The 27,845-nt window shown below is 40.7% G+C and overlaps 1 protein-coding gene across 4 annotated transcripts in view; it reads right to left on the bottom strand.

The window, feature by feature from the left end:
• Positions 1–26,658, bottom strand: part of LRBA (LPS responsive beige-like anchor protein) — a 365,003-nt gene extending 338,345 nt beyond the window's left edge. For all 4 annotated transcript variants that reach the window (XM_033059906.1, XM_033059908.1, XM_033059907.1 and 1 more), the window contains exon 1: positions 26,221–26,658. In XM_033059906.1, coding sequence (XP_032915797.1) covers positions 26,221–26,439 — 219 coding nt within the window. In that variant the 5' untranslated portion in view covers positions 26,440–26,658. The remainder of the gene's footprint in view (positions 1–26,220) is intronic.
• Between the last annotated feature and the right edge of the window lie 1,187 nt (positions 26,659–27,845).

Here is a 27,845-nt window from a genome sequence, read left to right as displayed (position 1 = left end):
ATTTACTTACAGGAGAAGGAGATTTCCCAACACAACAACAGAAGTAATTGCCACAAAAACCATGAAACAAGAAACAAGTTACAAGACAGCAACCCACTGAACTGTGGTCTCTAAGGTGAGAAACCAAAGACCAGCAGCAGCATCTGATGTTTGCAGTGGGACAAGGGGGTATGTCATGAAATTCATGGATACATACACCTTTAAGAGGAAGACAGAACAAAGCCCTAACAACAACAACAAAAGACTTTAATCTCAGGGTTTCCTTTTCCTTCCAGCCTACACATTACCCTTTGTTCCAGTGTAGCTTGGAGAACAAAGCCCAAAGATCACTACTACCTACCACCTGCCTCAGCAGCTCACCACACTTTCCTGAATAGAAAGACAACTTTAAAGTGGTAGCTATGACTTGGTGAGATTAAACCACCATTAACGTTATACTAACTTTATTTATACACTGAGCTTTAGTGCTGGCCTTTTTCTGTCAAAGATTAAGTCCTATGGCTCTGTTCCAAAGCTCCAGTGTCCTTACAGCAAGCACTTTTCTGTGTAAGGCCACCAGTTACTCTCTGCAGTGGGTTGACCCTGGCTGGATGCCAGACACGCACCAAAGCCTCTCCATCACTCCCCTCCACAGCTGGAGAGGGGAGGGAAAATACAACTGAGGGTTCATAAGTTGAAATAAGGACAGAGGGAGATTACTCACCAAACCGTCACGGGCAAAGCAGACTGAAATTAAAGACATTAATTGAATTTATTACTAATAAAATCAGAGCACTATAATGAGAAGTAAAATCAGACCTTAAAAACACCTTTCCACCACCCCTCCCTCCTTCCCAGCTCTACCTGGACCACCCCCACCCCCCACAGAGACACGGGGCCCAGGGAACGGGTCCTTCTCCACCCCTGTAGCCTCCCCAGCTACCAAACCTGCCCACACAAATGCAATGCATTCTCACACCTCACATTCTTCCAATTTATATTTCTCTATCCCCCTTAATTTTGCAACCACATATACAGCTCACAGTAGCTGCAGTTTTTCCACTCATTCTGTTTCTGCACAGAATATGTATGTTAAAAAAAATAATAATTTCATCAGTATGATTTCTGTTGCTGTTTGGAATTCAGAAAAGCCTTAAAATTCCTTAAGTCAAGATAAATGCAAAAGGAAGCTTCCTGAAGCTTCCAGTTGCTAGGATTTTACGTCACTAGTGATCACAGAATTGTTAAAGTTGGAAGGCACCTCTAGAGATCATCCAGTCCAACCCCTCAGCCAAGGCTGGGTCACCTGGAGCAGGTGACACAGGAACATGTCCAGGAGGGTTTGGAATGTCTCCAGAGAGTCCATGACCTCTGTGAGCAGCCTGTTCCAGTGCCCTGCCACCCTCAGTGTAAGGAAGCTTTGCCTTGTGTTGAGGTGGGACTTCCAAGTTTACAGCCACTGCTCCTCATGCTGTCACTGGACACAGCTGAAAAGAGCCTGGCACCATCCCCTTGGCACCTGCCTGTGTGATATTTATACACATTGAAGAGATCCCCTCTCAGCCTTCTCTTCTCCACACTAAACAGGCCCAATTTCTGCAGTATCTCCTCATAAGAGAGATGCTCTGGACCCTTCATCATCATCTTCATCTGATGCATATCAGATAAGCTGCACAAAACCACAAATATTTAATGACAGTGGTAATCCTGTCAGATTTTCAACACACATTTTTTCTAAACAAATAGGGATGGTTTGAAATGTTACAAACAAACCTACATCAAACTTGGGGTATTCTGCACACAAAATAAAAACTCAAGTACACCTATCCAGCTCTGCTGCCTTTGCTGGTTCTTCCACACAAGCAAACAGCTCAAGCTCATATGCAGTTAGATTGCAATGTGACAGCAACCAGAGTAACTGAAAAAGGAAATCACTTTGTACATCACATGTGGTCAAATCCACAAAGATATTTTTTTCCTTTTTTAAAAATACTGATAAAAGAGTATTGTACTAGTTGGGAGGAGTACAGATGGCAGAAATAAGTTCAAAGAAATAAATGTGAATCTCATTCACACACTGAGGTTCAAACAAAACTACAAGGTCATTAAGCAGGTTTCCTAAAAAGAGAGTCAATTGAATTTATATGGATGATGCAAACAGGATGTAGTACATGAAAACTGATGTTACCAGTATACTATGAAACTCCTGACTTTATACTCATGTCTGTTGCCCCATTAGAATAAATCATTCAAACTTTAATACGAAAATAATTCTCTACTGGACTACAGCAAAAAGAACACTCACTCCTACTTCACACATTCCTCAGAAGTCACAGTCACTTGTGAGGCTGCACTAAAATTCTGCCATTTGATTTTTCTTTTTTAATTATTTACATTTAAACTCATGAAAAGCATTATTTAATTGCCAGTGAAAGATTCCCAATCATTTATTCTACACCTGCTTAACCTGATCCATCCAAAAGCTAAACAGGCTTGAAGACAAACACAAGTCTGCTTTCTCTGCTTGTCAGGGCACAAACCCATTAACGCTGACAGCTGAGTACAGGCAGGGTGCTTGAAACAGCTGATAGCTGTCGTGTCAAGGAATAACAAAATGTTAAATTTTAAGATACTGCCTTTAAAAATTATTTTACTATGGTAATAGTTAATTTTAAACAGTTGAGTAAGAAAATAAGTTATTGGAACTGGGATAATACCGTTTCACAAGCAGTGAACAGAATGCAACTGCTTACTCCAAAACCTACTTTCATCTCAACTGCAAGTTATTATATGCATTGTTTTTTTCAAATAATGCAAACATAGAAGAAAAAGCAGGTTTTAATGTAAAGCAAAACTCGCACAAGTGCCTCAGCAATCATTTCAGTGTGCAGTAGTTTTCTTAATGTAAAACAAACAGCAAGTGCAAATGGTGTTTTGATCCTGACAAAACTTTGGTTTAAGCTTTCTTAAGCTTAAATTCTTAACAAATTTAAGACTTGTACCATCAGCTCAGTAAAAAGTGATTTATTCAGAAAATCTCTTTATTGATTATGAACCCACAAGATTACTTACAGGAAGCTTTTTCCTTATTTGTTTCACATTTTTCTTTTTTCCATTTGTATGAAAACACCCAAACAAACAATCTTGTTTCTAAGCTTTGTGGTATTCCAAGCTATAAAACATCCATTTCCTCAGAAACACAACTGCTGTCTTTTTAGAATTATAAGACCTCTAGCTCTCTTTACACTCTCCTACGAGAATGAAAATACTGATTCCTGGGGAACTGCACTTAAACTTAATTCTCTGAAAATGTACTCTTTGAATTGTTCAATATGAGATTCGCACTGTGAGAAATACCAGTATCTGATGAAAAATGAGTTTTTCTGGGCCATGAAATAAAAACACTTTTTGGAATGAAACTATTCTTACAGATGTCACTTTTGAGAACTGCCAAAGGTTCAAAATTTGTGTTTTCATCCTTTGAGTTGTAGGTCCACATTTTCCTCATTTATACTGGCCCTACTTTCAGCTGAGCTTTTTTTTTCTGACACCAACACAACAATCTTCAGGATTTATTTCGTAGTCTATCTTGAATTCTTCCATAATCAGCAAATTCCCTGAAGCATTGCAGTATTATTTCTCATTAAATAAAACGTTCCAAAACAGGGCAGGAAAACCTGAAAAGAAGTGAAGGAGAAAACAACAACAGATCTGAAGGCACAAAGAAAAATGAATTATTTTTAAGGGACAAAAACAGAATGAGAATTACAGACTATCATCTCAGTGAAACAGTATGGGGAGAAGGCTAAATCTGAAAGCAAATCCCCCTTCCTCAGAAAGAGGGAAAGGTTGTGGGACACAAAGGGGTATCAAGGGAGCAATGCTGGAGTCTGAAAAGGAAAAACAAGTGCTGTTTTTATACTGTATTATTCTGTATTGTAGAAATAGGTACAAAAATCATATTTTGCTTGTACCTGTCCCTGGTTTCCTCTTCTGCACATACTGGTACCTTCTTCTCCTAGTTTCATTCAGCTTTTCCACAAATATTCTTAAGAGCCAAAATCTCCTTTATATAGGTTTTCTTGCACAGTACATTGTCACAGAATCTCAGAATGGTTTAGGTTGGAAGGGATTCCCAAGATCATTTCATTCCAAGCCCCCTGCCATGGGCAGGGACATCATGTGCTAGACCAGGTTGCTCAGGACCCCATCCAACCTGCCTTTGAACACTTTCAGGGATGGGGTTTCCACTGTTTTTCTGGGTAACCTCTTCCAGCGCCTCACCACCATCAGAATCAAGAATTTTTTCCCAATATCGAATCTAAACCTGCTCTCTTTCAGTTTACAGACATTACCCATTGTTCTACCAGGAAAGTTTTGTAAGAAGTCCCTCTCCAGCTCTCTTGCAGCCCCTTTAGGTACTGAATAAAAAGCTGCAGTGAGGTCCCCCTGGAGTTTTGCCTTCTCCAGGCTGAACAATCCCAAGTGCCCCAGCCTTTCCCTATGGGAAAGGTGCTCCATCTCCAACCATCCCAACACAGATGATTCAGCATCAACACACAAATGACAGAGCTGCTTCTTTCACCATCATCAGCAATTCAAAAATTAGCCAAAAAGACTTTCCAAATCCTCCTTGTTCATCTCTCTCAGCCTCAGTAGCTACTACACAACGATGCCAAATTACAGTCCAAGATAATGCTTTCTAAAAAGTTTGTCCTGCTCATTTCTGGACATCCAGAACATGTGCAAATCCTTCTGTTCCAGGAGAAATTAAAAATTCCAAAATGAAAACTTATAATTCCATTTTCCCAAAGGAAATTCAGCCAGAACTTACTCTTTTCTCTTTTTCACCTAAAACCAGAAGAAACCCTGCTTTTCAATAGATACTTGTCTTTTACTTACTCTGGTTTTAGTCTTGTGTTTGTTTTACTTCTGGTTTTGCCTCTATTTTTTCACCAAGGTGCTCTTCTCAAGCACTTTATTATCTTCTATTCTATGCTTTAAGCATTTAATACTGCTTTAAGCAGTCACTGACAGAACTGAACATACAGGCAACTATAACTCAAGTTGCTCACTTGATCAAAGCTACAGTGATCTGAGAAAAGAAAAAAAAAAGGAAAAAAACCTATAAAAAACACAAAAGAAATATTGATCATAGCACCATTCACAGAATTTGGAAGGGAAAAGAAGTTTCCAGAGGAAACAGATTTTTTCCTATGTCCTTTGAGCGGCCCGTACAAAGATTGTCTTTGTATAGAACCAATCTTTGAATACCACCCTTAGATCAAGTCATCAGGTTTAAAGTCACCCCCATTTTCAGAGGTCTGTAATCTCTGCTAATAATACTTAGCAGATACTTTCCTTGAGTGTTATCTTAGTCAATTATAGCAGACGTGCTGCTCCCTTCACTTCTCACACAACCAAAACTCTTGTTCTCACACCTCTGTATCAATATTGACAACTCTTTCCTTGGCAGCTCACCTCTGTCCCTTGTGTTCTTTTCCAGATCTCCTCCCAGGCTCCCCAGACCATTCAGGTCACAATCCTCAAAATAACAATAAAAACAGTCTGAAACAGAATGCAAAATAACTCATTTGGTTCTAATGTGCTGCAGCCTGCTGCAAGTATTTCTGTAACTTTACTTCATAGAGAAGACTCTCCTAACTTCTGCGTCTTATTCTGCTGTTTTTCTCCCCATCTCACATCTAAAATTAATAGCACACTTTCAGAAAATAGCACTGGGGCTTCTAATACCCAGTCCAGCTCAAAGAAAGCACAAGGATTTGAGCCTGGTTCAGTGAAAAGTGTCCCTGGCCCATGGCAGGGGCTTGGAATTAAAAGATGTTTTAAGTTCCTTCCAACCTAAACCATTCTATGATCCTCCCTGCCTTAGTTAACAGAGTTTAACATTTTTCTCTTCTCTCCTTCTTACAGGCTATCTGCATAACTGAAGGGAAAAAAAAAATTAAACAAATCAACCTCCCCCAGAAACATTACAACACACAACACACCGGCATAAATTAGTAGCATTAGATTTTTTCAATAATCAAAAAAACTTCCACAAATCTTAGGGAAAAAAAAAAGACAAAAGTAAAAAAGAAGAAGGAAATAAAGCAGCACAAAAAGGATAGACATCTAAACACCTTCCCATCCTTTGGGAAACACATTTAGAAAATTTAGAAGCACATTTATACCACAAAAATTAAGTGCTAACCTAACATTTGTGTAAACTAGCATCAGATCCATTTGTCTAAAGATAATCAAATATCAAGATGGGTTTTACATACACTTCTAAATAGCATAGTGATGGGTATTTTGCCAATTAATTCAAGGTATTGTCAGTTGGTTTTTGCTGTTTTTCTTTCTCTTAGGCAACAATGGCAATCACTGCATCCTTACTGGAGAGTCAGAACTATGCACAGATCTGCTGCTACACAGAAACAAGACTGATGAGCTCCATCTCATGGGCATTTCAGGTAACAGATTTTTTGAAACAGAAAAAAAAGAACTTTGTGAATTCTCCAGTATATGGATATACTTTCCAAAATAAATACAATTGAAATTGAATGAGATACAAGCATAATTTCAAAGTTTCGGATGCTTAGCTATAAAAATGTGGCTCAAATTAAGGATTTTCCTTAGAATTATTCACTGCAAATATGTCTAACAGGAATATTGCCACATTCACAGAGGAACAACTTTAGAAGCATTTAGTCACTAAAAAAAGTATTTATAACCAATTAGGTACATAAAATCAACACAACACCCATTCCAAAGAATCCCAGTTTCTGGCAGAGGAACTCTAAAGTAAGTTCTTACAAAATAAGAGCAGTACCAACAAAACCCTTATCTCCCTTTTATGCATGCACATAATTTAAAAAATAACTTTAAAAGCATGATTCACACTTGTATTACATTTTCTTTTCAGTTGTACCACAATTAATGAGGTTCTAAGAGATTGCTTATGTCCCTCCCAGCAGATCCCAGAATGACTAAAACATGACTCCTTAAAAACAGTCTTGAGGGCCACATTACTTGGGACTACTTGAGATTCAACAATGCAGTTCCTCTGTGACCTGAAATTTTACCCAGCAACAGCAATACCTCAGAGAGAACAACCCCTTTCACTTGTCTGCTAGTTCAGGTTACAAAGACACTCCTGTTGTAGCTCATGACATTTTTATCTTTCTTCAGTTAATTGGAAAGTTCAATACCAAATAAATTTACGGACAACTAACTTTGCTAAGCACATTTCTGATAAACAAAATTTTGCTCGCTATGGCTTCTGTAAGCTTTATTGGTAAAATATCTTGTAATAGTGACTCAAACTAGTTTTACTCCTTTGAGAGCTGAATTTTACCATGAAATGAAACTTTGTTTACTGTCTTTATTTATTCTATACCAGTTAACTAACAAACCAAGGACCCAACCAAAACAAAAGATGAATCACAGCACTTTAAGCACTGCTGCAGAAATTAGAGAGGATGCAGACTCTGATAGCACAGGCAAAGCTGCTCCAGGCTAAGGACTTCACTACAAAAAACAGACTGGTAATTCTAGAGCAGAACCATTTTTTTAAAGATCCAAAGCATTGTTGTGTGCCCCTCTACCCTGAACACACTAGTTCTGGGAAAGGTGCTCATTAGAACAGCAGGAATGGCACCTGGAAGAAGAGGTCACAGACCTCCAGCCATTGTGTCTCCTGCCTGCACCACCTCTGCAATCATTCCACTGCAGCTGAGGGCCAAGCCAGATCTAATATTTCAGATGCAGATCAGGATGACTCTGTGTAATCCCTCCAAGCAAACCCAACAGTGTTTCCTTGGCTTCCTTCCAAAACTCACTCCAGTGATCCCTCTGCACAGCCTGCCCAGCACAGAGGCTCAGCCAGCTCCCTTCTTACAGTGTATTAGCAAATTTGCCAGTCTAGATCCTCCCCAGTCTATTATATGTTATAAATTACCATTACAGAAATTGTCATGCCACAACATGAATCTCCATGAAACAATCAGGATCAACACAGATGTCTTTTCCCAAGCCCATTTTCACCAGGACAAGTGTATCAATTCTCAGCCAGCTGAAATAATTCTCCTAGTTATCACAGGAAGCAGCAGCCCACCTGTAGAAATTCACCACAGAAGAAACTACATTGGGTCACCAACTGTGCCAATTAACAAGGGTTTCCTGCTTGGCAACAAATATTTCAGCTTCGTCCCATGACTCTTGTCTAAAAAAATTAACATCACGGCAAATATCTAAGACACATTTTGTAAGAAGCAGAACAAAATTATCACAGCCCAGACGCTTCAACATCTTTCCATCCCTGACTCAGGCAGGTCTGTACCAACTCAAATATCATCTTACTCAGGTTTCTAGATTCCACTAATAAAGATGAGAGATTTCTGCAAAGCCAAACACACAAAGTTCCACCCAATGCATCAAGCCAATTTCATCATCTTTGGATGAGCTTTCATTAGAGCACTGAAATTTCTTCCCTTTACAGTCAAAAAGTTCATGCATCATTTACTGTACTAAATACAAAACCCAGGCTTTTTTAATTAGTCTGCAAGGCTGGTCTGCATTCCACAAGACTCCGTGGAACCAGTTTTAGTACAGTGTTTCCAGCATCTTCAAACTTCTAGCAGAACACCTCATATAAGAAACACTTGACTGTTTTTAAGTTTCTGCACTGTTAAACTTACTGCCACTCAAACCTAAATGACTGCAGGCTTATTAGCAATTGTTCTAAGCTGTCCCCTAATCCACTTTGCCAAGATTTATTATTACACTTAGTCTGCTGACTAACTGCACAAAATATTAGCTGGCTTTATGGTTGATGTTATGCAGGAGTCACATTAACACATTGATCCCTGGGTCTTACAATCTATACTTGACACTCTTTCAAGGGATGCTTTTATTGGCAACTGTAAACTTTTAAGTGCTATTCCAAGATAAGCCTTTCAGTAGTCGAATCTTAGAAGGAATGTTGCTCCTCTCTCAAACATTTGTATCTTTTTTTAACACTTGCATTTCCACTGTTATAAAAACAACAGTCCCTGCCCTCTACATTTTTATTTCACAATTATGGCAGAGAGTACTACAATTCTAAAGTTGGATCACTCTGCTCCAATGGAATTCCAGTAACTGGTTTTGTTAAATAATGTTATAGTTCTCTTCTGTGTAGTACAATTATTTTTTTTTTAAATCCATAAGTATATCTATAGATGCCACACATGTACAACACTATAGAAAGACAGCACCACATAAAGGCGAACTTAATTAAAAAAACTTTAAAAAGTCTGCAAAACATTAGGTTTAAGATTAAAGTCAAAGAGCCTGAAAATAAACACTTTCCAGGTGTAAATTGCTATGTCTTAATGCATTAAGTATATTGCAAATAGCTTTTATACACTTCCCTGCTAACCTAACTCAGGCTGGTCTCCAAATGTCAACATCCCCATTGTGTTATCCAGATCGAGTTAATATAAAAACCCAAAGTAAACCTCTCCTCTCCTCCTACTGGCACGACAGGTGAGCACACAATCTGTACTACAGAACACTTCACTTTCTGTAACTGAAAACCGAAGCAAGAAACACAAATACAGATTTTGGCAAGGCCACCACATTATTTCAGATCTATCAACTGCTGAGTTACGAAGAGTAAGAAAGAAAAATTGTCTCTATTTACTCAAACACTTGCAATAAGAGCAATGAGGTCTTGGAAATCCAACTAAACTTATAAACTCTAAGTCTTCTGTAATACCCTTAAGATGTTTGCAAAGCATGGGATTTCCCACCTAGCAAAGTCTCAATTTTCCTTCTGAGATTTATGATATATCTTTTTCCCATTAAGTATTTACTTAAGACTGAATTATGCAGTGTGAGAGAAGCAGATGAACATTTTATCCACATTAATCCCTCCTCAAGGGAGCAAGTCTGTGGAAGCACATGGGTGCCTCATGCATGACTACCTAGCCACACAATTGTAGCATTCTTATTTTACAGAATGACATCACTACTGAAGTATATTTATCCAATTTTTATATTTATGCAGCATTACACACTTTCAAAAAATCATGTTTGGGTTTTTTATATATGTAAACTGAAATACTGAAAAAAAAAAAATTAAATTACCAGCACTGAGAGAAACACAGAGTCAATAGACAGAAGGTGAAAGTAAAAATATTATTTTCCTCATGTATAATTTAAGAAAGGGATGGAATTGTTCAGTTTTTATTTATTATTGGACATTTTTTGCACAGCATCCAGCAAAGAATATAATTCTTAAGAAACCATTCTTATTTCAAAATGAACCCAAAACTTATTTCATCCTTGCTGCCATTCACCTGCTTTCTTTTATTTACAATGCTGTCTTTGGCAAAATTTTTATCTAAAAATAGTTGGTGAATGACAAATCTGGAATACAAAAGGTTGTTGTGATACAAACATTATTCAGAAGTTGAAGAGTACTTCAAGATAAAAATTTGAACTCTGTTCCTCCCTGTCATGCAAATTTTGAGGCAAGAGACAGGAAAGAGGCATGTGAAACACATTTATAGTCAGCCCAACCAAATACTAATGAAACACTTAAGCAAATGTTCAGGAAGAAAAGTGAAAGTTATAGAAGAAGAAATTCAAATTACACTTCTCTGTAACCTTATCAAAGTATAAAGTGTCAATGATGCTCTGACAAAATACTGCCAGCTACAGTTTGTAACCTTTATACAAAGCAATTTACAGACCAGCCAGAAAAAGAGAACAGCTTTCAGCATCTGGAAGAACTCTAACAAATGAGCATTTGACTGCAACAACCACAAAACACACTCAATAACTATGCTACTCCAATGATTCCATCAATTCAAAGACCTCTTTTTACAAAAACAAGGTAAAGAAAGCTTTAAGAAGAAACCAACATCACTTAAAATGCAATTGCCATTACATTCACTACATAACTGAACCACAAGAATCTTGCTGAATGTCACTACCCTTCCAAATCAAAAGGTCATATGAAGCAAGGTTCTATTTTTGATTTACACACTTCCCATTAAGACACCTAACCAGAGTGCTGAGCACTGTATCCCCCTCTGTTCCTTGTCTGCAAAAGTTTGGAGGTAATTTAGCTGCATAATTCTGGAGACTGTTGCAAATCCTGATAAAGCAAATCATTACAGTGCTTCTCTCCCTTTCTGCAGGTGGAAGTCCAGGCCAAGAGGAGAGCTGCAGCAAATGTAGGGTAAAGCACAAACAGTTCCAGACTGAGCAGAAAATACAGAAGAAACAGATAGTAACAGCATCCTCTCTGAGAAAACTTATCAGTGGCAAGCACTTCACTGCCACCAAAGCTCTGCACTGAGGGGACCAACAGGCAAAGAAGAGGGTTATGGAAAATAAAGCTACAGATAAAAACCCCTCTCCATGGTAGATGCCTAAATTCCTAAAATATTACGTACTCATTTGCTTGGCAACCATTTTTAATTTAACTGTGTTTATCCTATTATACTACTTTAACTATGTTACACATGGCACCACAGATGGTGCTAAATGACTCCAGGTAATCAGAAGAATGCTCTTGTGAGATAACAACATTTAAGAAGCGATAAAATTAGATTTCTTTTTCTCGTTATGTTCCAGTCCTATTTCTCACTGTGTTTAATACAAAACTAATTTCAGCTTTATAGCACAGTAACATTTTTGGAACCCAAAAATATGTGAATGAAGTCAGTCATGCAAAAACCAAGACTTTGTTAGAATGTCATAAATAACCTGAGAGATGCATCCATTTAAGGGAGAATTTTAAGGAGTCTGGTAGAGAAACAAGATGAAATTTCTCTGTTTATGCCTCCTATTACTCAAAAAATTAGGAACAGCCTTTTATTTACATTACATAAAAATGCTACATTTATGAAATAATCCAATTTACATATTTCCATATTTAATATGCATTAAGTCCATGAATAACCCTACTAGCCTTAATTCTTTCCATCAAATCCACAATTAGATTGCCATAAATTCAAAAGCATCAGGGGACAAGGGATCTTAATTTTTTTCAAATTACACCAGTCCAGTCACCAGTTTAAAGTTTCCCACATTGTGAGTATAAAAGCTCTTGTTTCTAACCTTGGATGGGTGTTGGCAGTAACCATGATTATGGCCATCTGCAGTAATGGCAGTGACAACAGCTGCAGCCAAAGCAAAGCAAGTCAGATACTTCACATTATAACACATCTGGCCTTCCTCAGACATCATCCTGCACTCCTGGCATCTGCTGCACAAAACTAGGCTACTTAAATATTTGTCCTCATTGCCTCACATGATGCACAGGAACTCCAAACTTTAGCTGCTAACAGTTACACACTTCTGACTACCTTTGAAAACCTGAGAATTTTCACTTCTTCCTCCATTCAAAGCTGCTTCTTTGGTAAACACACTCCAGAGAAGGAGCAGGTAAAACAGAAAAACAATTCCCAGAGTCACTTTTAGTGCCTAGCAAACAGGACCACCTCTGCATTTTCAGCATGCTTTCTTTGGTTATTATTTTTCAATACAAAGAGTAAATATTACTTCTACCAACACATGTCCATACAAACAACAACTCTTGACACCTGTTATTCTTCACTTCAAAGAAAAATAAAAGAAGCATTTTGCATTCACACAACTACTATTATTTGGGTTTGGTTTCAAGCAAGTACCACACAAGTTACAGCATGACTTCAGGTTTTAGGACCCCCTACTTTAGGTACTTGTATGCACAACACAGCCTGTCTCCTGCCTTTACAGGAACAAGCCTCTCACTGCACTGTCAGTCACCAAGAACAGCTTCTCTGTTCAGTTCCCCTTGCATAATTAAGCACCACATCAAGTGGTGGTTGGCAATAAGATTCTCAACACAAAGATGATAAAGTCTTCTAATCTCTCACTGCAGTTAGCAGAAGGCTAACTTCAGGGACAAATGGAGTGTTTCAACAAAACACAGAAGTTTGTAATTTTCCCAGCAGATTTAAAAAAAAAAAAATTGCAGCTTCTCAGTCCCAAATCTACCAGTGGACTTGAGTGCTTACAAATTTTCTTCAGTGACAGCCACTGTTATGGGACAGGTCACAACCACAGCAAAACAAAAATCCCAAACAACACAGCTTCATATTCCACTGCCCAAGTTGTGGTAACACAATCCTTGCTGGAGCTTCAATCTATACAGCAGATATATAACCTCATTTCAGGTTTTAGGACATTGCTTTCTGAAGAGCTTCAGTCACAATTGTAACAGGTTAAAGACAGCTAAAAAACTACCTGTATGACTAACTACAGGCTTTAAAAACAAGACCTTCCACCTCCTTTTTTTTCCAATATTGGGCAACTACAGAATTAGCGCAGTATATCTTACTGATAAATTGGCTTTTCAGAAATATTGTTCTTATGTTGTTCACCAAGTGATTAACAGACAATCACATTGTCTCAACACTGAAGTTTATCTCATTTGACAGTTCCCCAGTTTTTAGTTCTCATTTGACAATTTCACTTGTTACTTTCTTGTTTTTAAACAGGTTTTTACCTGTTGCCATATACTCCATCTCAGGAATTGGAAAATAAGTATCTAAATGCCAACCTATACTAACAGCAAATACCCCTCAGAGGATGTTTCATGACTTCAGCTAACAGCAGTGGAATTTTGCAGTGTGTCCTGATATGTATTGACAGCTAATCATACAATCACAGGATCACCCCACCTGTTTAAAACACAGGGAGATTAGAAGAGAAGGAAAAATCAGCCCTACATAAAGACAGCTTGTTACACCTTCAGAATGAGAACCCAGCTTCAGCCTTCCAGCTGCCCTAACAACAGAATTCACAGATGAAACAGAACCACTTCTGTGTAGGCAAAGTAGAAGAACAATGGGTGCTGCTGAAACTGCAATATTTCGTTCCAGCCTGCAAAGGTTGTGTGGCTATTTACTGGCAAAGTTACATTCTGTGTTACCACAAGTGGAACAGATGTTCTCCTTTCTTCCTTTTAAAGGCAAAAGGAATTCAGACTTCACATCAAAACACAATGCAACAAGCATAATAAGGCAGCTCTAGAGCCAGGTACTTAGACTCAACACTCCTTGATTATCAAGGAGGAAGCATAGCTGGGTCAAGCAGTGGGAAGCCCAACATGACCATCCTCCTTTTCTACATTCCAGCTCAATTTCCTCGATGCCTGACTGCACCCAGCATAAAACACACATTTGCTGCTGCTGCTGCTTTGAAAGCACAGAATCACAGTTTGAGGTGGGAGGGGCCCTAAATATCACCTAGTTCCAAACTCCCCACCATGCACAGGGATGCCACCCACTAGATCAGCTTGCCCAGGGCCCCATCCAACCTGGCCTTGAGCACTCCCAGCAGCGGGGAATCCCCAACCTCTCTGGGCACCTTGTGGCAGTGCCTCAACACCCACTGAGTAAAGACATTCTTCCTGACATCTAATCTAAACCTGCCTGCTTTCAGTAGTGTCTGTGCAGCAAGTGTGTATGGTAGAAGATCTGCTGTTATCTCTTCAAAGGCTGAACCCACACAGGTCTCTGGAGAACAGCATCACACAGTGCCTGCAAAAGAAGGCTAGAACTTCAGAGAAAATCCTTGAAGATTGCTTGAAACACAAGATATCGAGTAATCTTAATGTCTGAACCACTGACTCTTCAGAGCAACTTCTCCGTTATCTTAACATTTTTCCAGTGTACATCTGACTGCATAAATATCTTATACAGCACCAGAACACGGAAATGCCTTACAGAGACCACACCTATATCACACATAACAAAACAATGCTTGAAGATAAAAAATAAATGCTTGGATAATTAATATTTTATAATTATAGTTGCCATCCATACATTTGATTATTCTGTTTTCTTTGATGCCATGGTTAATTTAACCAGAGAGAGTTAGTGTGCATGCTCATAATGGACAGTAGCTCCTCTTGGCCAAATTATTAACCTTCCTAAACAAAGGCATCTTTGCCTTCAAAATTCTGGATATTAAGACTGAGGTTCAGGCACCTTTTAATATAGAAATTTGCACATACAATTACTGCAATTGAGAAGTGCTTTACTCTGCATTGATCCCATTGTTATAAGGATCAATACTTGTTTTAAGAATCCATATGTGCATTCAAGCATTCTTTCCAATTTGCACAGTAAGGTCAAAGGCAAACAAACCCATTTAGAAATATCCTTGGTGAATAAAACTTCTTAAGAGTTGGGAAAGAGAATTCTAACTGCAACACTAGCCTCATATATGTGAGCAAGAGAGTTATAGGAAATATCAAAGCTGACTCTTAGTAGCTGAGAGATTGAACATCCAACTGGAAAATCGCTATAAATGAGCATTTAAAGTTGTTCACCTCCTTCCCCATATACCCACTTTAACAGGAAATTGAAGCATCAAGATTAGTCAGTGCTACAGAACCCATATGCACAGCCAGCCCAGAGAAGACACACTGCATTTCAAAGGTAAGGAGCTACTCTGCACAGTAGGTGAGATGGATGGTGCAAAATGGTCACTAAGCTGTGTCTGACCAGCCCCATTGACAGTAATATGCAGCATTACTACACTGAAATGCACAGAAATATCCTGTCCAGGAAGATAGTGGGATTCAGCCAGCAGAGCAGGAATGAGGCATGAAACACTCATTAGACCCCAGATGTCAGCAATAGATAGCTACAGGATAGTGTCACACTACAGAGCAAATGAAAACACAGACACTAAACATGCAACAGAGATGGCACAAGCCAAAGGCCACCAAAATAACTCTCCCTCCCCTGCCACCACATCTAAGTTAAGCTTACATTTCTGGCACTCTTGTGTACTTGAAAGAGATTAACAAAGAATCACCAAATTACAAAAAGTGGTTTGGATGGGAAAGGACCTTAAAGACCATCTAGTTCTATCCCCTCTGTCATGGGCAGGGACACCTTCCACTAGACCAGGTTGCTCAAAGCCCCATCCAGTTTGACCTTGAACACTTCCAGGGGTGGGGCATCCACAGCTTCTCTGGGCAATTTGTTATCCAGTGAGTGGCCCATCCATCAAATCCATGCCTCTCCAGTTTACAGGCAAGGACATTGTGCCAAATGTTTTGCACAAATGCAGACAGATGACATCAGTTGTTCTTCCCTCATCCACCAGTGCTGCAACCCCATCACTGAAGGCAACGAAATTTGTCAGGCCCTTCGATTTGCCCTTAGTGACACCTTATTAGCTGTCACCAATCACCTCCTTATTTTCTATGTGCCTTAGCACAATTTGCAGGGGCATCTGTTCCATCATCCTGTAAGGCACAGAGGTGAAACTGAACAGCCTGGAATTTCCTGGGTTCTACCATTTTTCCCCCCCTCTTATAACACCTGGAGTTAAATTTTCCCTTTTCCAGTCACTGGTAACTTCACCAGTCTGCCACAACTTTCCTAATAGGACAGATGGTGACAAGATTGTGATATTTAGATAGTCGGGATTTGAATCCAGGAACTTGAATTTGAAACAAACCATTTAGAACCAAGATTTATAACAGCACAGTTACAGTGATTAAACTAAACTGCTCATGTGTGATCTTATTTTATGACAATTTCTTTGGGTAGTTTGGTTGCTCCTCTACAGTTACCTCTACTTCTATTCATATATCTAGAAAGAGATTTCAACAACTCCTTGCATACCTAAGTAAAGAATCCCTACAGACACAGCCATCTTTAAAGAACAGCAACAAAGACATCAAGACTAACTCTGCACTCAAGTGAAATTTGAGTATGAATTACTAGAAAACCTTATTCAAACACTTTAACCACAAGGTCTGACACTTGTTTCTTTCTGTATCTTCTCCCCACACTCATGATCCAGCATTTTTTGCTGTTTATGAGCCTGGTCTTTGCAGAAGAGGTGCTACAAGTGCTGCTTTACAAGTCACTCACAGCAACCTCAATCCTGACAAATGGCAATTTGAATCTCCTCCCGCTAAGGAGAGAAACCAGGGTGGTTTTCACTTTCCACAGAGGTGACTTTACCAAACCAGCAAAACTCCCAAAGAGCCATTCTGCTTTAAAAGCAGCACACAGGAAGGGCAGGAGACTTCAGCACCAGGTCTCAGATGAGTCATGGAATAAACATCTCCCCAAGGCAATGCTCCTGCCAATCAGCTGATCCACAGCAACTGCAGCACACAGTGGCATTCACAGATTCCCAGCCTGCTACAGATTCCAGTGAGTGCTCAGGACTCACTTCTGCAGCCAAGGATGAAGGTAGCAGGTGCCAGGTCATGGAAGAGGAGCCAAGGGGGCACAGAAAGGACAAAGTTGTGTCCTGGTATGGGGTTAGGCAGTAGATCTAGGGTGGCACAAGACTGGGACCTTACTTTTAAGGAATAAATGGGCAAGGAAACATGACAACAATTTCCTCATAAGCATTTACTGATTCATATAAAGATGGGAAACCACTGGTACAGTTTCTGATCCTGAGAACTCTTCATTGCACTTGACTGTTCTGTTGGGAAACACTGCTACCTTGTTTAAAACAATCTGAAGTGTTAAAGACATCATAGCTTCAGAAGGTGACCCGTAGCTATAGACTGCAAATTGGACAGAGAATCATTTGCAACCCAAATCAAAATATCCATTCCCAGCATCTCAGGTATTCTCCCATTCTGTAACAGCAGCAATATATTAAACACACACATCTCCCCATCTCATGTTGGATGGTTCAGAATACATTCTAAAAAATGCAATCACAGTTACTCAGTTTTATACTCCATATCAGATACCTAGAAAGCCATTAGGCACCTAAATTACATGTTGGAAACAAATCCTACAGTGTAAGTAAGCTCCCATTATACCGGGAGAAAAAAAAAAAGCTTGCAAGTTCTTTTCAATCAAGTTCACAACCACAACTAGAGACAAATCACATGTTTAGTTTCAACAAAAACATTAGCAGGAGGCAGATGCTGACTGGACTGATAGTTTCCATTTGTTTATTTAACAGTCATGCATCATTCACAACATTAGTCATTTGGTTCTTTTCCTCCCCTCAATGGCATTGTTTTAAGGCTCATCAGCAATTCTACTTCTTTATCACTGGGCATATTTTATAACTGAAGTCTGTGATTCCACATAAAAAGCCTTTTGGGTTTGGTTTGATGGATGTTGTGGGGAGGGAAGAGTGTGTTGTTTTTCAGGTTGGTTTGGGGTTTTTTTGGAGGGAGGGGGATTGTGGTTTTGGTTTTTTGGGATTTTTTTTTTGGTGGTGGTGGTGGTGGTTTTTGGTTGGTTTTCTTAAGCACCCACTGATTCCAAGGTCCACCTGGATCATTGATAATCATGCAAAAAACAATTGTCCTTAGGAACAATGCTTTAACCCCAAGAAGTGCAAACAGTACAACTTAAAAGCTTCTCTAACAAAAGTTGCAGGATCTGCAAAGCCTTTATTCAGCAGTTCTGCAGCAACAGGGTTTACCTCACTCCCCACCTACCCCTACCCAAATCACATTTGGGAAAGCAGCCAGTACAATTCCCATCCAAACATACAGTTTGATAAAGGAACCACTTTGTGAGGGGGTTACCATGCAAACATTCAGCATCCTGGACTCCATAATCACACATTTCCCAGCTCACTGCAAGATGCCACCAGTTTCTTCTTGATGGTCTTTCATTACAAAAATTGCCCTCCTGCTGCAGTTACCATCTTACCTGCTGCTTCCTGGTGCCTCTTGTCTTTCAGCATTCCCAAGGAGAGAATAAATAAGCTACAGGTCACCCCATGCATTCTTACAGTTACTGTTTTACAGGGCCACTCCAGGACAAACCCAGAAATTTGGAGAATCTAAGTGAGGCAAATAGAATAGGCTCAATTTAGTGAATTTATCTCTGTAATTTCTGTCCACACCTCAGAGAACAACTGCTGATGGCAAAAGGGGACATGCTGACACACACTTAACACACTTTCATAGAACAGATGAGTCCTACACAGTTACTCTGGTCCTACACAGTTACTCTGGTTTTCGTTTCCAACTGCAAAGCAAAGATAACCCAGAAGCTCAAGTCTTGATTTCTTCAGTTGCATGAACAAAGAAGTTTTTTGCCTGAACAATTCAGTTCCAGCTTTTCAGTCACACAAAAAATAATCTGAATTTTCTGCATTGATGCATATAGAATTTTTTCCCAGATACATGTGGAATACAAAAACATCAACAAAAGTATTCATATGCAGGCTGCAGTAAAGAGACTTGCAGCTCAAACTCGTGGAACATTTATAGGCTGCAACAGAGCACATCCTATTCCCACTAGCAATTCTCATTTAAATATCTTCTCAAGGCAGCTATTAACAAGAAAATCATGCCTGGGACATAGCTGCTCCCAGCTCCCCAGTTACTACTAGGGGAATCCAGTGCAACAGAAGGCATTAGATTTTTCTTTTCCACAAATTAGTTTCTATTTAGAAACTACTTATGCCTCTTTGTGAGGATCTGGAATATAAAGCAATGTGGCAACACAAGCTCTTCACAAATTATTCCAAGCTCCCAGTGTCAGCACAAAGCCTCCAGTGGCTCAGAAAAGGTACTGTTGCAACTCCTGCAGCATCATCATTTGGTGAGTTTGATTACAGCAATTGTGCAAGGATGCATCTCGATTGCTATCTGCTCTAAGCACAGAGCGCTGCATGCTGGAAACTGCGGTCTCCACTGGTCACACAGAGCACTCCCAAAGCAGGTGGCAATAGTATCCTGATTTACCATATTCATGGAGCCCTCAGACTCCTGGCAAACGGCCAAAGCTCACAGACAAAGCCTGAGGCTTTCCCAGAGTCAAATAAAAATGGCCAAACTACCCTTTGGATGGGCAGTAATGTGCTCTAGCCTGATATCAAGCCCACCAGAAAAACCCAGAATTAGTTAAAGCAGAAACGTAATCTAAATTAGGACATTAGTAATTAGGTCAAGCTAATACCAAAAACCATTATGCAAAACGCTGTGAAGAGGCCAGCAAGGCCTCCGGGGGCTGGGGAAGACACTCGAACAGCAGAAAGTTAGCTAACTGTAATTAGTGATTATGAACAAAAACTTTCTGCCAGATTGACCCATTTAAAATAAATAGAACTTCTTTAAAAAGATATGCATAAATTTAATGCACGCAAGACTGAATTTGACAGAATAGATTCTTAAAGAAGACAGAAAAAGACAGAAACACCAAAGGTAGCAAGAAGCTATTTCACATTCCAGTGACTAAACTGCAGAGCTTATTTCATCTGTGCAATGGATTAAAGCTTCTTCCTTAAGGCTCATAAAGAACTTGATGACTGCATGAAGACAGAAGCTATCAGTGCTTTAAGCTTCCAACTTATCTAGTAAAAAATAAAAGGTCAGAGCACGACATCAAGTGAGACAGCTCAGGATGAGTGCAGGTTCACCAAGAGGTGGTAAAGCAAATACACAGATAGTGAATGCAACCACAGACAAAGCTCATTTTCATCTTTCATCAGACTTCAATCTGTAACACATGCCAAAAAAAAAAATTATCAGGCTTGATGATTTTCAGAAGGCTGGGACTTCCCAGCAAACTTCAGCATCTGAATGTACACCTGACTAGCCACTGAGTACTGAACACCAAACCAACACTACCTCAAACAGGAACTGAGCAAATACATCTTTGATTTTCCTCAACCTCCAATGTCCAGACAATACAGAAACTTCAAAAGCCTTCTCTTCATTCACACTCATCTTCAAAAAGATTATTGGAGGAGTCACCCAAAACGTGCTGATTCAACATGCATTTATAATCATCCATTTTTGTATCACTCTGCAATGTCCAGCCTTTGTGGAAACCTTGACATGCCATCCACCTGCTTCCCTGATGCTTTTCACTAATTTAATTCTATTCCCTAATCTGCAGATGCTTTATCTGAGCCAGTCCATATGGCCCCTAGGTTTCTGTGCTCTCGGCACTGCTGGGTCAGGCCCATGGTCCATCCAGCCCAGGACTGTCTGGCAGAAGCAGCACAAAACATTACCCAGAGACAGTAAAACAACTGCAATGGAAACCTGACTCCCTCTCCTCTGTTACCAGACACCACCTAGAAAAATCTGTCATTGAACTGATGTGTTTCCCTCTAAAGGGGACTTCTAAGCCATGCTATGAACTCATTTTGACCAGGCTTCCTTATAGAACAAACTGCTAATTAAAAACTGCCTAATAAATATTGCATTATTAAGACATGATATACATAAATGCCCAGATCAGCTCTGCTTTTTTGGTTTTGTTTTATGTTTGTAAGGGTCTATTAATGTCAGTACAGCCACCACTGCTGGAAAACACAGAGCATGTTCCTAGGTTTTCAAAGACACTTGAAATCTCAGATTGGACTCGAGCAGGTATGAAAGTCGGGCAAATTAGCGGAAGACTAAGCAAAACTGAGCACTTCTCCATGCAGTCTTCAAAATTTTGTCCTCAATATTTTGTTGTCCTACACTGTGTTTTAAGTTGCAGTTACAGAAGTGAGCTGATACTACAGCCAAAGCACAAACCAGCTCCTCCTCAGAGACTAGATTTTCTTCTAAATGTTTGCATGCCTAATTAAAGAATGTCATTACCGCCTCACTACATTCCATACCTTTCTCAGCCAACCACAAAATTTCCCTCAGTTCCTGCACATACTACATAGGGTGATAGTTTCACTAACTACAAAGTTATGTCCAAGTTTCATCAACACCTGAAAAAAACTCAACATGCATCACTTCAACAAGTAAAAACCATGCATGATCAGACAGCTGACTGTACAATTTACTATGATTTTTTTTTAAAAAGCCCTACAAGCCTGACCCAGCTAAAGTCAGACTTACCTTATCATCTGTACTCTGAGTGGACAGAAGTGACTGAACTAGGATAGCTGTAGCCAGAGGTGTATTTACTGGGAAGCTACTAAGGAAGACTGCATCTATTAAGAAATACACAATATTCAGTGATATTCTAGGAGCTACTTGGTTACTCTCACTTGTCATCAGCATTGATAAGTTTATGTAGAAAATAAAGTCTCTAAAAACATACAGTAATGTAATGAAAGGAACGCATTGCTATGAAGACATTTATGGTGGATTTTTATTACTGTAATGCATTTAATTCCATCAGTATTAGCTTTGGGGGGTTTCCACAACATGATATATGCAAAATAAGTCTGTGACAAGAGACAAAAAAAGGGGATTTCAGAATTCATAAAAACCATTATGAGTTGCAGTGTTCTAGTTGCATTAGTGTGCCAAAACCATCCAAATTAGAAACCTGATGTATCAGCAGGAAAATAACCTGTAAGCATTTTTTAAAGTTAGGTTGACTTTTGTTTGGGGTTTTAGTAAAGTCTGGCAGAAGTGAAAGAGCTGACAAATTAAATTTGCAAAGCAATTTAAGCCTCTGCTCCTTAGATCCCATTATTTTTCCTTCAAAGGTGATAAAAACTTGTGTTTCTTTCTCATTTGCACTTTGTCACTCTTGGTGAGGTTCTCATATTCCTTGAATAGAATCAGAAGCAACAGCACATTCTCTTCACCAAGGAGAAATTAGAAAAAAAAAAGTCTTTCCAACACAGAGAGGGAAAAATTGAACCAAATGAAGTAACAATCTATACCATATTCAATAAAACAATTTGAAGCACTAAAGCTTTTTAAAACAAAACTGGCTTAGAGTTATTTTAAGTTACTAACAGATCCCACTGTAAGTAATTTATTTTTCCATTCTATCATCTTCTCCAACCAGGAGTGGTTTTTATTTTAATAAACTAAGGGGGGTAAATATGAGGCAACTAACAGGAATTCACCTGATTTGTATGCAAAGGGAATTCAAGGAGTTATTGCTGCCTGAAATCAGTTAAAAATAAAATTCACAATGCATGAGGAATATATATCCATACTTTAGCTTAGTCTAAAAAACTAGCAGAACAGATTAATACTTGAATAAGAATGTGCTTTCAAAGTTTTCCACAGAATAATCAGTTTCTTGAAAGTCCCTATCTCCCTTTTCACTTTTAAGAGGTGCTGAAATACACAAAGACATATTCAGTGTGGGTTGGGAAACTGTGCTCACTGAGAAAACAGACCAAAACAAAACTGACCAAAACTTGCATATTTCTAGCAGAATTCCTAAAGAGAACAAAACGAGACTAGAAGGGTTTTGATGCTACAAGTGAGCTCACCAAGCACTTTGTTACACTGCTGGACAGGAAAAATGTCAGAAGTGGCCCTCCAAGATGCATCACTACTGAAATGAAGAACTTATTTTGCTCGAGTAATCAGAACTACAGAGGTTTAAATTTCTTTAGTAAGCAGCAGATCAATTACTGTGCACTTTAGATTTTTGACCTCCTGAGTCTTTCACATACAGAACGTGAACACCTCTTAAATACTTAAAGATGAGAAACATCAAGACAGCACTTAGGTCTTCTCTTGATAACCTCCTTATGCTACAGCAAGTTGGAAGGGCATAAATAAGAGCAACACATTTTCTCAAGAAGTCAAAATTAGTGCACCTGACATCCTTGTTTAAAAAATAATCTCTTCATATTTGAGGGTGGTTATGCCATAAAGAATAAAATGCTGCTAAGCCACCTTTCCACACAGATTTGCCCAGCCCTCCTTGCACTCTGGTCTAAAGACGCCTCAGCTCAGTGACCAAACAAACCCCAGATAATGCAGCTGCCCTCTTTCCAAATCATGAGAAGCAAGCTAGCAGATCTCTGTTCCCACTCCTGGTGACTGCAGCTGTGAGTCACCACACAGAATGAAACCAAACAGGAGGGGATACCTGGGGCTTAACCCCATCAGGCAACAGCAGATCAGGGTGTGACTGCCATACCCCCAGCTCAACCTGCACACACCTGAGGAAACACGCTCCCAGAGCCATTGGGAAACAAACTACCAGAAAAGCCAGAGCTGAGAGTCACCTTTTCAGATAAAAGTTACAGATTTCCTGTACACCCAAAGTGAGAAAACCAAGTACACCACTGCTAACCAGTACTTGACACACCTTAAATTCAGTGTGATTTCAGAGGTATTAATTGACAAAATGGTCACAGGGAACAAATGAACTGAGGCAGAACTCTGTGACAGAAGAATGAGCATTGCTCTGAAGGGAGACTTCATAGCCCTCATATCCAAAAAGCTACATTAAAAACTCATCTTCACAGTTTTAATAAAAACAAAAATCTAGAAAATAATGGCTTTCTGTAACAAAAACTATGAGTTTGTTAGCTGGTTTGATTTTTTTCATGCATTTCAGTTTTAATAAAACCACTTAACCTTGAGACATCTTCCAAAATATCTGATTTGCCAGCTAGCTGATGTTTTCCTGGGACTCAGAGAAATCAAGGGGACTACTATTTTTGCTATTGCTCCAAAATTTGGATTTTGTTCTCATGTATCTGGGCAAAGCATCCTTACTACCAAACTGTTGGCTGTGTCATGACTCCCATCAGCTGACAAAATAATGTGGGGCAGGAGCATGACCTTTCGCCTCCCACACATAGGCAGGTGTGCTGAAATGGTTGAGGAATCTTCTCAGAGAGGTCAGGGGTGCTGTTTCCCTTGCAGAAAAAAATGAGAACACGGTTTCAAAAATTTCCAGTGCTGGAAGCTCTCCCCTGTCTATCTGGGAAACGAAGATCCAGGAAAATGCAGTCCACAGGTCAAGTTCTCCAGACCTTTTAAATCTAAAAATCAAGGGTACTCTAAACCACACAGAAGTTTTTGCTCCTCTCTTGTCCAAAATGGAGCAGAACAAGAATCAAAGGAATCAAGGATCTTTTACATTTTTAATTGTTCTTCTGAACTTCTTTCCACTGCTCCCATAAAGTACACCTCCAGAATGCCACTCAAAAGACCACACTAGAAAAGTAAAATTTAACACGCTCATGAACGATTTCCCCTCACACAAGTGCCCTAAATTCTAAATGATTCACCAGAATTTCCTTTTGAACCTCATGTCCATATATGTGAGTACTGGGTTTAGTCCAGGATATTGTCAAGTGGACTCCAAGTAGCTTAAATCACTTCCTTCACTTGAAGCATCCATGAAACCTCTGATCTGCATTTTATTTTTGTCACTACTGCCATTCCCCTGCATTGAGGCTTCCATCCAAACAATCTAGGGCACTACACTGTAAATACAAAAATGTTCCAAAGTACATATTTATCATAACCCAAGAAGATAACAAGGAGTGACATGAAACATACACTGCACACAAATTCTTAGTGACCATTGAAACTTGCATGTAGCAAAGAATACTAATAACAAAATAACTGAGATGCAAACAGCATTAAAAACCAGTATGCCTTCTGCCTCCACTTTCCTTGTTAGTGAGCTTTATATTATTAAGTGCTCTCACTTCCTGGTTTGTCAGAAACTACATTGTTTTAGAGTCAGAGCTGCTCACTCAAAGGAAGGAGGAGGGACAATAATTGTTTTTAGAGATGTTTTAAGACCTCTGGTAACAGCAGAGTGTTTACACTTGAGAGTTTTTCTCCTAATGTTTGATTTCCTGCATCAAGGAAACATTATTAACTAGTCTAATTACTTTAAATTATGCAATTTGGCCCAAAAAGTTCAATAGTATATATTACAATTGTAATTTTAACAAGAAAAAGTTGTGTCCTCAATGTTTAGGGAGATGTTATGAAATATCAAATACATCCACACAGCAATCAAAAAACACCAGCTGAGTCCCTAATTCATTAATTTAAAAAAGGACACTGAAACCATAGTCTACTCTTCCCAAAAACACTCTCACCCCCTGCACACAGAATATCAAAGTTCTACCTACTCCCAAAGTCAACAGGAAACAAGAAGGGATGTAAACATCTTCAAAAAACTGTTTTGATTTAAAACAGTGTGTGTGTTCCGATGACAGTCTGAGTTACTAAATTAACATTTAACTTTCTTGTTGAGTACACCTGTTAAATGTTTAAACATAACAATACGCTTCCCAGTTCCAAATAAAGCAACAATTTCGGTGAGGAAAACAAAGGAGGAAGATGCTTACGGTTGTTTCTAGTCTAAGTGTAAAGAGGCTCATATGCTTCTTTTTCAGCTTTTGTGGTAAGTAAAAAAGAACATCGTTAAAATCCAGCATGGTGAAAGTGTAAACATGCAAAAAATTATTAACAGAAAAACAGCATTAAAACACTCTGCAGATTCTTCTGCACACCCGTGCCGTTTTTACCCCTTATTCAAGCAATGAACTTACCAGGTTAAACACAGTGTCAACTATGTCTCTGTTGGACACTTCACCAACTTCCACCAGTCCTGTCAACACAGCGAATTTCATCTTGATGCCTCGGATGGGGACTCCTGGATTCAAAGGCTGCAGCACACTTCCCCCTTCAGCAGCGTTTCCTTCTCTTCCCGCTCCTCCTCCTCCATCATCACCTGTTGGCTGAACAACTTGCTTGCCTTCACTCGCCATGGCCAGTGCACCGCAGGCTACGGCTTCCAGCGCCAGCTCCACACGCTGTCCGCTCCGGGAAGAGGCGCTCAGCCGGGAAGGTGAGCGGCGGCCCTGCGCTTCCTTCTCTCGGGCTCCGCTCCCCAGGAAAGCGGCGTCCGGCGGGGGAGGGTGCCGGGCGGGCGGGGAGGACGCGCCCTCGGAATCGCGGCTCTCTCCTCGGCAGGAGGCGTCTGTCACGGCGCTGCCCTCGGGCAGGTATCGGCAGCCCTGAAGGACAGCCCGAGCAGTGTTTCAGCCCGAGCAGTGTTTCAGCCCGCGCTCCGCCCGGCGCTGCCCTCAGCGCGCACGTCCCGGCCCCTGCCCCGTGCCCGGCGGGAGCGCTCACGCCTCTCCCCGCGGAAGTGCTCCCGGACCCGCCACGCTCCGAGCCCCCACCTCACCGCTTTAATCTCCTATTTTTTCCTCTTTTTTTTCTAATTTTTTTTTTTTTTAACCTAGAGGGAACGCGCTCCTCCTTCCCGCCCGGCCGCTGCCCGCCGCGGGCCCGGCTGCGCTGAGGCGCGGCCGCGGGCAGGTGCAGCGCCCCGCCAAGTTCGCACTCACCGCGGGCTGCGCAGGGGGCGCGGGCTGCCCGACGCGCGGCTCCGGGGCCGGGGGACGGCTGCGCTGCCCGGCTGCGGGATGGGCTGGGCTGCGCCGCGCCCGCCGCCGCTCCGCCCGCCCAAAGGCGCCTCAAGTTCCAGCCGCCGCTGCCGCCGCCTCAGAGCGCGGTGCCGGCCAGCCCCATCTCCTTCCTGCCGGCGCTGCCGCTCGCTGCCGCCATGACAGCGCGGAGCCCCCGGAGCGCCTGCGCGGGCCGGGCGCGGGCGGGGCCGCGGCGCGGGGCGGGAGCGCGGGCTGCGCACGCCCAGGTGAGCGCAGGTGAGCCAGGTGAGCGGGAGCCGGCCCGGCCCCTGTCCGCCTCATCCTCCTCGTCCTCCTCCTCTCCCGCTTCCCCCTCATCGCCAGGGACGCTGCTCACCCTGTAGGGATGCAGCGCCCGCCTGGTGTTGAGGCTGTGCGCAATAACTTGTCCCAAACTGTTGCAGTGCTCACAGAATTGGTAGGGAAAGGGCCTCTGGGGATCATCTGATCTATTCCCACTGTCACGGCAAGGGCACCTGGAGCAGGTGACACGGCCAGGTAGGTCTGGAATGTCTCCAGAGGGGGAGAGTCCTCCCTGGGCCCCCTGTTCCAGCGCAATGTCACTCCATAAAGTTTTTCATCATGCTGAGGTGGAACTTCTTGTGTTTTAGCTTATGTCATTACTCCTGTTCCTGGCGCAGGGCACCTCTGGAAAGAGTTTGGCACCATCCTCTGGGCATCCACCTTTGTGATATTTATGTGCATTCATGAGATTCCCTTCAGTCTCCAGACTGAACAGG

The sequence above is a fragment of the Catharus ustulatus genome, chromosome 5 (genome assembly GCF_009819885.2).
Source record: "Catharus ustulatus isolate bCatUst1 chromosome 5, bCatUst1.pri.v2, whole genome shotgun sequence".
Taxonomy (NCBI): Eukaryota; Metazoa; Chordata; class Aves; order Passeriformes; family Turdidae; genus Catharus; species Catharus ustulatus.
Note: the sequence above shows the minus strand (reverse complement) of the source record. Positions and strands in the feature narration are given on the sequence as shown.